Source organism: Sinocyclocheilus grahami, unplaced genomic scaffold (genome assembly GCF_001515645.1).
Source record: "Sinocyclocheilus grahami isolate Dianchi unplaced genomic scaffold, SAMN03320097.WGS_v1.1 scaffold201.1, whole genome shotgun sequence".
NCBI classification, from domain to species: Eukaryota; Metazoa; Chordata; class Actinopteri; order Cypriniformes; family Cyprinidae; genus Sinocyclocheilus; species Sinocyclocheilus grahami.
The window spans coordinates 1020375-1030676 of NW_015505380.1; the positions used below are offsets into that span (position 1 = coordinate 1020375).

The 10302-nt window shown below is 42.0% G+C and overlaps 1 protein-coding gene across 1 annotated transcript in view; it reads left to right on the plus strand.

The window, feature by feature from the left end:
- The first annotated feature begins 5745 nt into the window (after positions 1 to 5745).
- Positions 5746 to 10302, plus strand: part of LOC107595391 (transient receptor potential cation channel subfamily M member 7-like) — a 46358-nt gene continuing 41801 nt past the window's right edge. The window contains 1 exon segment of the mRNA XM_016285773.1: positions 5746 to 5985. Within this exon segment, the coding sequence (XP_016141259.1) occupies positions 5983 to 5985 (3 nt within the window). The 5' untranslated portion in view covers positions 5746 to 5982.

Here is a 10302-nt window from a genome sequence, read left to right on the forward strand (position 1 = left end):
GAGTGAGTGTGTTTGCGTGAGAGTGAGTGAGTGTGTGTTTGTGAGAGTGAGTGTGTTTGCGTGAGAGTGAGTGAGTGTGTGTTTGTGAGAGTGAGTGTGTTTGCGTGAGAGTGAGTGAGTGTGTGTTTGTGAGAGTGAGTGTGTTTGCGTGAGAGTGAGTGAGTGTGTGTTTGTGAGAGTGAGTGTGTTTGCGTGAGAGTGTGTGTGTGTGAAATGTGACTTGGTCTCCATCAGGTCCTGGAGGAGTCTAGGAAGCACTTGTTATCAGGTTTGAGCTCTAGTTTCAGTCCTCTGTTCTTCATCACTCTGCAGTGTGTTTCTGCTCTAATGCCTGACTTCCTGCGGGGCGCGTGTTCACCACACGGTGGCGCTACAGTGTGTGTGTGTGTGTCTCCAGCATGTTTATCTGATGATTTCAGTCTCTCAGCTGCTGGTCTGATGTAACTAACACACGACTCATGAGCATAAACATATAAAACACCTGCTGCTGTGAGTTCCTGCGAGTGTGAACATCACTGCAACTGAATGTCTTACAGGACAGTGATTCGTTTGGAAGTTTTTGCTGTACAAACAGTGCGTCTCGTTCACTAACAGTTATGTGGATTATTCATATTTATACTCGCCTAATGCACAAGCGTACACACGGGAATTAGCTTGAAAGATCATTGTAATTAATGGGTAGTATTGTAAATGAACGACTGCATTCCTGAGGTTTGTTATTGATATAAAACTCACCCAAATCATCTCCATATATCGGCTTTCTGCACAATATTGCCTTTACAGCCTTTCGTCATTTTCACAAAACATGTAACTCCAAAATAAACTCTAAAGATGTGCAGAAGAAGCCAAGTGTGTCATCCTCAAAATCACTTCAAACACAAACACTCATTATACAGATCCAGACTTACTACAGTATTATTTTATGCAGAGGAACTTTGCATCTCCAGCTTTATCTCACTCTTTTACGTTTATATATTTGAATGATAAGTATTAAATATATTTTAATCATATATGTTTTTAATGGTATGCATTGCATATATTTGAATAAGTATTAAATATAAGCATTAAATATGCATGTATAAAATGTGATTTTCTGTGTGTGTGTGTGTGTGTGATTTCAATAGTTCTAAAAAAAAATCATAAATTTATAATACATTTTTGTATGAAAGTTATTTATGAACCATGATTAATAATTGGGAATATTTGACAAAAACCCAATGAATAGTTTAACACCATCTCTGTGATCAAAATAACATTTGAAAGGATACTATGACAAAGTTATCGCTTTTTCCCCATGAATATATGGTTGACCTGAAGAATGAAAGTTATATACACTTGGAAAATGATGAGCTATATCACGGCTTATCGACACGAGATGACATATTCTTGGTTCAATAGAACGAGATGATATTTTAATACTATTTTAAAGAAATTTTCAATGACAAAATATTTGTCTTTTAATCACAAAAAGTAAAACAATGCAGTTGTATTTTTAAATATTTTAACTAATCTAGGGCTGGAACTAATGATTATTTTGGTAATCAAGTAATCTACTGATTATTTTGACGACCGAGTAATCTGATATTTTTAGTAGCACAAACAGACCTAAGTGAAAACCAGGCTTTAGCATATACAGTGGGTACGGAAAGTATTCAGACCCCCTTAAATTTTTCACTCTTTGTTATATTGCAGCCATTTGCTAAAATCATTTAAGTTAAAATTTTTTCCTCATTAATGTACACACAGCACCCCATATTGACAGAAAAACACAGAATTGTTGACATTTTTGCAGATTTATTAAAAAAGAAAAACTGAAATATCACATGGTCCTAAGTATTCAGACCCTTTGCTCAGTATTTAGTAGAAGCACCCTTTTGATCTAATACAGCCATGAGTCTTTTTGGGAAAGATGCAACAAGTTTTTCACACCTGGATTTGGGAATCCTCTGCCATTCCTCCTTGCAGAGCCTCTCCAGTTCTGGCAGGTTGGATGGTAAACGTTGATGGACAGCCATTTTTAGGTCTCTCCAGAGATGCTCAATTGGGTTTAAGTCAGGGCTCTGGCTGGGCCATTCAAGAACAGTCACAGAGTTGTTGTGAAGCCACTCCTTCGTTATTTTAGCTGTGTGCTTAGGGTCATTGTCTTGTTGGAAGGTAAACCTTCAGCCCAGTCTGAGGTCCTGAGCACTCTGGAGAAGGTTTTCGTCCAGGATATCCCTGTACTTGACCGCATTCATCTTTCCCTCGATTGCAACCAGTCATCCTGTCCCTGCAGCTGAAAAACACCCCCACAGCATGATGCTGCCACCACCATGCTTCACTGTTGGGACTGTATTGGACAGGTGATGAGCAGTGCCTGGTTTTCTCCACACATACCGCTTAGAATTAAGGCCAAAAAGTTCTATCTGGGTCTCATCAGACCAGAGAATCTTATTTCTCACCATCTCACAACTCCATGCGGGCTTTCATGTGTCTTGCACGGAGGAGAGGCTTCCGTCGGGCCACTCTGCCATAAAGCCCCAACTGGTGGAGGGCTGCAGGGATGGTTGACTTTCTACAACTTTCTCCCATCTCCCGACTGCATCTCTGTTCTCATTTGCTCTGACATGCACTGTGAGCTGTAAGGTCTTATATAGACAGGTGTGTGGCTTTCCTAATCAAGTCCAATCAGTATAATCAAACACAGCTGGACTCAAATGAAGGTGTAGAACCATCTCAAGGATGATCAGAAGAAATGGACAGCACCTGAGTTAAATATATGAGTGTCACAGCAAAGGGTCTGAATACTTAGGACCATGTGATATTTCAGTTTTTCTTTTTTAATAAATCTGCAAAAATGTCAACAATTCTGTGTTTTTCTGTCAATATGGGGTGCTGTGTGTACATTAATGAGGAAAAAAATTAACTTAAATGATTTTAGCAAATGGCTGCAATACAAAAAAGAGTGAAAAATTTAAGGGGGTCTGAATACTTTCCGTACCCACTGTATATTAAAAATACATTAACACCTTTTCAAAAATCCCGGTAAATTTGTTCTGGCGATCATATCGTTGTTATGGAGATGATGGGATTACTCTGAGCTGCTTACAAAGCTCCGCTGCTTTTTAATGAGGTTTTCTATGTAAATATGTGCTATTACAGTGTCAAACTATAGAAGGAAAACTCTGCTATAGAAAATTAATATCTAGTTGTACATTTGTAAAAATCTTGTGTTCACAGCCAGGTTCAGATCGCAGCGGTCACACTTATTCATACCACACGAACAGAGCAATCGCACCAGCTTTACTCGAACCTAACATCACAAGTGTGAACATCCCTATTTGAAATGTCACAGAAACACTTTAGTTCAGCTAAAATCATTCCAGTTCGTTTGTATCTTTAGGTCTGGTGTGCAAATGGCAGTGTGGATGCTGAGCGAATCAGAACTAAATTTCATGTTCTTTTTTGTTCCGGAGCACAGGTAAACACACTAAGGCCCAATCCCAGTTCTACCGCTTCCCCTTTCCCCTACCTATTGTGCGCTCACGTGAAGGGTAGGGGTGTCTCGATTCTCTTTTGGTTGGAGGGGAAGGGGAAGGGGTATAAAATAGAATTGGGATTGGGCCTAGGTGTCTGCTCGAGTGTGTGTCCAAGCTGTCAGTGGCTGCTGGAGTTGTGTGTGTATGAGTGAGCGTGTGTGTGTGTGTGTGTGAGCGTGTGTGTGAGTGAATGAGAGTGTATGTGTGAGTGAATGAGAGTGTGAGTGAATGAGAGTGTGTGTGTGAGTGAATGAGAGTGTGAGTGTGAGTGAATGAGAGTGTGTGTGTGAGTGAATGAGAGTGTGAGTGTGTGAGTGAATGAGTGTGTGTGTGTGAGTGAATGAGAGTATGTGTGTGAGTGAATGAGAGTGTGAGTGTGAGTGAATGAGAGTATGTGTGTGAGTGAATGAGTGTGTGTGTGAGTGAATGAGAGTGTGAGTGTGTGAGTGAATGAGAGAGTGGGTGTGAGTGAATGAGAGTATGTGTGTGAGGGAATGAGAGTGTGAGTGAATGAGAGTATGTGTGTGAGGGAATGAGAGTGTGAGTGAATGAGAGTATGTGTGTGAGGGAATGAGAGTGTGAGTGAATGAGAGTATGTGTGTGAGGGAATGAGAGTGTGAGTGAATGAGAGTATGTGTGTGAGGGAATGAGAGTGTGAGTGAATGAGAGTATGTGTGTGAGGGAATGAGAGTGTGAGTGAATGAGAGTATGTGTGTGAGGGAATGAGAGTGTGAGTGAATGAGAGTATGTGTGTGAGGGAATGAGAGTGTGAGTGAATGAGAGTATGTGTGTGAGGGAATGAGAGTGTGAGTGAATGAGAGTATGTGTGTGAGGGAATGAGAGTGTGAGTGAATGAGAGTATGTGTGTGAGGGAATGAGAGTGTGAGTGAATGAGAGTATGTGTGTGAGGGAATGAGAGTGTGAGTGAATGAGAGTATGTGTGTGAGGGAATGAGAGTGTGAGTGAATGAGAGTATGTGTGTGAGGGAATGAGAGTGTGAGTGAATGAGAGTATGTGTGTGAGGGAATGAGAGTGTGAGTGAATGAGAGTATGTGTGTGAGGGAATGAGAGTGTGAGTGAATGAGAGTATGTGTGTGAGGGAATGAGAGTGTGAGTGAATGAGAGTATGTGTGTGAGGGAATGAGAGTGTGAGTGAATGAGAGTATGTGTGTGAGGGAATGAGAGTGTGAGTGAATGAGAGTATGTGTGTGAGGGAATGAGAGTGTGAGTGAATGAGAGTATGTGTGTGAGGGAATGAGAGTGTGAGTGAATGAGAGTATGTGTGTGAGGGAATGAGAGTGTGAGTGAATGAGAGTATGTGTGTGAGGGAATGAGAGTGTGAGTGAATGAGAGTATGTGTGTGAGGGAATGAGAGTGTGAGTGAATGAGAGTATGTGTGTGAGGGAATGAGAGTGTGAGTGAATGAGAGTATGTGTGTGAGGGAATGAGAGTGTGAGTGAATGAGAGTATGTGTGTGAGGGAATGAGAGTGTGAGTGAATGAGAGTATGTGTGTGAGGGAATGAGAGTGTGAGTGAATGAGAGTATGTGTGTGAGGGAATGAGAGTGTGAGTGAATGAGAGTATGTGTGTGAGGGAATGAGAGTGTGAGTGAATGAGAGTATGTGTGTGAGGGAATGAGAGTGTGAGTGAATGAGAGTATGTGTGTGAGGGAATGAGAGTGTGAGTGAATGAGAGTATGTGTGTGAGGGAATGAGAGTGTGAGTGAATGAGAGTATGTGTGTGAGGGAATGAGAGTGTGAGTGAATGAGAGTATGTGTGTGAGGGAATGAGAGTGTGAGTGAATGAGAGTATGTGTGTGAGGGAATGAGAGTGTGAGTGAATGAGAGTATGTGTGTGAGGGAATGAGAGTGTGAGTGAATGAGAGTATGTGTGTGAGGGAATGAGAGTGTGAGTGAATGAGAGTATGTGTGTGAGGGAATGAGAGTGTGAGTGAATGAGAGTATGTGTGTGAGGGAATGAGAGTGTGAGTGAATGAGAGTATGTGTGTGAGGGAATGAGAGTGTGAGTGAATGAGAGTATGTGTGTGAGGGAATGAGAGTGTGAGTGAATGAGAGTATGTGTGTGAGGGAATGAGAGTGTGAGTGAATGAGAGTATGTGTGTGAGGGAATGAGAGTGTGAGTGAATGAGAGTGTGTGTCTGTGAGTGTGTGTGTGTGTGTGTGTGTGTGTGTGTGTGTGGGTGAGACGCGACGCCCCGCCCCGCGCATGTGACGCGTCGCGCTCTGAGTCAGTGGGGGGCAGGGCTCAAACCGCCTCCGTCACGCTGCGTCAGTCCAGAGTCGCACAATTATGAAAATTCCACCTTCTGCTGGAGCTGCAGCGGACGCACACGACTCCCTCCGCCGCCACCGGGCTCTCCTTCCGCGGCTCACCGAGCAGCACGGCGCCGATAGATGGCTAGACGCCCCGGATCAGCGCGTCGCGACTCTGAACGGTGAAGAGAATGGTATGTTACGCGTCTCTGCGGGTTTCTAAGCGCTTGCGTGGCGCGCACGAGACGAACGCGCTGACAGCTGATCGGGCGTCGCGTCGAGGCGTTCTGGCTCGTGGCTCGCCGCTAGCGTTAGCTGCTGTGACGCGTGTGCGCACCGAGCCCCGGCACCGGCGGAGCGCGCTGGAAACACCTGGCGTCGCGTTCGAACGCCGTCGTACGTAGATCACAACGATCCTGCGCGGAATTAACGTAAAGCCTCCGGTTATGGACACAGTCGAGTTAGCTTAGCCGCTCTGTTCCGCTGCTCACTGACACTCGGGCGCATAATCACTGCAGTGACGGTTAAACATGACAATATTCAAACAAGTACTGGCGCGAGTTCTGAGGTAAATACCCGCGCTCGCTCGCTCGCTCGCGCAGGAGTGTAATCACGGCAGATGTCGCGCTGTTGTCATGTTCAGTAACGCTGTGGAAACGTGTTTGTTTATGAGTCCGCTGTAACGTTAGCTGATGAGCGGGTGCTGCTGGAGCTGTGAAGCACACCCAGAGTCCTCCAGCGATGGTGAGTGATCACTGCGCGCCGCAGATGTCCTAAATTCATGATTTTAAACAGACCTGAAGATGTTCAGCAGCTCGTGAAAAACTAGTAGCGGTTTATTTTAATCCAACAGCACACACAAATAACCTAAAACTCTTAAAATAAAGGCTCCAAGAGGGGTTTTCACAGAAGAACCATTACTGGTTCCCCGAAGAATCCTTTTGTGTACAGTTCTTTAAAACACTTTATTCTAAGGTTACGTGTTCCTGCTTCTATCATAACATCATGATGTGCTAGACTCCTTCCACTCGTGATGGATATATCGATTATCTGGCGTTTCAGTGTTTGTGGAGTCGCCTGAATCAGGTGTACATTTGGTGTAAGTGTCTGTTTACATGATATCTGTGTCCCTGCAGCACAAAAGCAGTGTTGAGTCGCTGGGGGATATTTGTAGCAATAGCCAACAATACATTGTATGGGTCACAATTATACATTTCTCTTTTATGACAAAAATCATTAGGATATTAAGTAAAGATCATGTTCCTTGAAGATATTTAGTAAATTCCGTACCTAAAACGTAATGTTTGATTAGTGATATGCATTGCTAAGAACAACTTTAAAGATGATTTTCTCAATATTTAGATTTTTTTGCACCCTCAGATTCCAGATTTTCAGATACTGTGCTCTCCTAACAAACCATACACCAGTGTGACCTGGTCTTCTCTACTGTGGTTATTCTAGAGGACTGGAACCGGATTTACCTGCGCTGCAGGGTCCTGGGGTTAGGGCCTAGGGCTGAGTGTTTAGTCTAAACTAGTTGCGCTGACCCCAGTGACCTCTGTGAGAACACAGTGTACAGTGATGGGTGGCTTGTAGAGCTGCGTCTCAAAGCGAATGTTTCTGCTGCGTTTCACAGAAACCCTGGTAAATAGAGCTTCAGAGTGAAATTGCATTCAGTCAGATGCATAATTTAGTTTGGAGGTTTACGGAGTTCTGTGTTCATACGATGGAAGCCAGTGGGGTCCAGTGCTGTTTGTGTCCCGCAGGAGAAGCGCAGTCATCACGAGGAGCACATGAGCGTAGGTTTTATTCATAGACACGCTTTATATTAAGTGTCTTATGCTTCATCTTGCGTGCTGACATTTAAATTAATCATATGATGCAATGCACTTGCTGTGTACATGTTTTTATATTGTACTTGTATTTAACAATACCTTCCTGTAGTTATGCAATTCATATCAGTCGTTACATCTATAATTACAGCGTTGACCCTTAAACCTAATCTAAACCTCACCAAAGCTTAACCAAAACCCAAACTCAGCAGCAGCAGCTTGCAATTCACTTCAACGCAACCGTTACATTGTACCCAAGGAGCATTTATTTATTTTGTAAGAACATAGACGCCTAGTTTGAAGTGGGATTGAAGTATTATTTTTGAGTTGAAACGTGTGGAAGTTTTGGTGCTATTTCTGGCGAGTGACGCTGGCAGCAGCTGTTGAAGAGCTCGGAGTCAGTCGCGTTCTAGCGGCGGAACCTGTTTGGGGCTAAGATGCGCTTCCGTGCGTGTCTCTGAACACGTTTGACTCGTATCTGTGACCGAAGCCGACGAGAGAGATCCGTCTCGCTGTGTTTCAGACTCGCCTCTCAATCCGGTTTATAAAACTAATCTGTGCTGGTTAGAAAATAGAGATTAATATAGAATAAATGAGCTTTCCAGTGATGTGTGGTTTGTTAGGATAGGACCAGTGTTCGAATTGAGGGGGGTCCCGGACCCCCATAAGCATTACGGGACCCCCATAACACCCCAAAAGGTATACTCCCCGGGGGGGGTCCCCTGGTTCTTTAATAAAACTTTCATATTTACAATGGTTTTAAAATTTGGACCTGCTTATGTTACATTTTATTTTTACGTGTTTTTACAGCGTTGCTCATTATAACCAATCACACACGACTCTGCTGAGTTTAGGAATGCAGTAGCCAATCAGAGGCGTCCAGACTGAAACTCGCGAATTCCCTCATCATAAGCAACAAAGTGCAGATGTACGTACGATGTGAGTTAGAGATTAGTTTATCATAGCGTGCATGGACGGCTTCATTGATTATGAGAGGAGCTATGTGTGCGTAAACGCTAGCTAGACTGACTGTTCTCGTTTAGAGCGTGTTCTTTCACGGCATGATTCAGAATCAGAATGCATTTAGAATGCTCACAAAATTCTAGATGTGGGGGCAGAAAATTTATATTTAGATCATTTCATATACTTGATCAATATCACACGAAGAGTGCAATTTTTTCGCAAAAATCACAAATGTGAAATTGATTTTATACAAAGGTAGAAGTTGATATTAAGAGCTTATGTATTAGACACCATTGTGTCTATTTTTTGCTCAAACAAAATGGATCCAAACAAAGCCACAGCACAGTTTTGCGTCTCTACACGAGTGTTTGGTTCCTGAATGAATCAAGCGTTTAAATGATTCGGTTCAGTCGCAGTGACTCGCTTATTAACAGTGACTTGCTGCCACCTGCTGGCCGTTTTAATTTCACATTTTAAAGTACCTTTTTATATATTTTTTAATCATTTCAGATATCAGTATTCAACGTTTTAAGATTAAATTGTCTATTTTTTGCTCAAACAAAATGGATCCAAACAAAGCCACAGCACAGTTTTGCGTCTCTACACGAGTGTTTGGTTCCTGAATGAATCAAGCGTTCAAATGATTCGGTTCAGTCGCAGTGACTCACTTATTAACAGTGACTTGCTGCCACCTGCTGGCCGTTTTAATTTCACATTTTAAAGTACCTTTTTATATATTTTTTAATCATTTCAGATATCAGTATTCAACGTTTTAAGATTAAAATATCAAAACATGATTTATGCACGTGTAACTGCAGGTTAAAGCATTCTTGCACGAAACCGTGTGTATATGCAGCTTCTGTGTTGCATTGCATGACTTTTGTTAATGATAATGATTTTATTTGTTTGGTAATCGTCCCAAATGTCTTATTATTGTTTATTGATTAAATGTAAGAATTTGACACACTTCTAGAAAAAACAAAGGCTTTACAAAGGTAAAACTGCCCATAAAGGGTAAAAATCATTTTAGACTTGTTGGAAAAGATGAATTTCTCTCACTGCTGTGAACGGGCCAGCACAGAGTCAGTCCTGCAGGGCAGCACACTCGGCAAACAACTGATTATCGATCGTTACCACAGAAAATATGTGACCCTGTCTGTGAAAACCCAGCTAAAGTCAGTTTTTGGTGATTTATTGTTTTCTATATAAAATCATCCTTCATAAGGTAAAGAACATTCTGTTAAAATGTAACATTGATATCTTTATTACTGATTGAGTAAGACTGTCAAAGATTGAAATCATAGTGAAATTAATGGTTGAAATCAAACGTTGATGCTTATCTCATAATTAGATTTTGAGACTTTAGCCTGGATTTCACAGAGAGGGTCACATGTAGAGATCATTTTTTGTCAACATGGCACACCCCTAGGCTAGATATTTAATTCTTCTTTGCTTCGTGATTGTTTGGTACACCTAATTCACTGATCATCATAAAATAATCTTTTATCTTAGAATTAGGTTTTCTCAATGATAACGAGGAGGACAAGACAAAAAATATGCATCATATGTATATACAGTTTTATTTTATTTATGTATTTCTATTTTGTTCATTAATTTTTTGGGGTGGGGGGGTTAGGATTCGAACACTGGATCGGACAATATTTGAAAATCTGGAATCTGAGGGTGCAAAAAAATCTAAATATTGAGAAAATCATC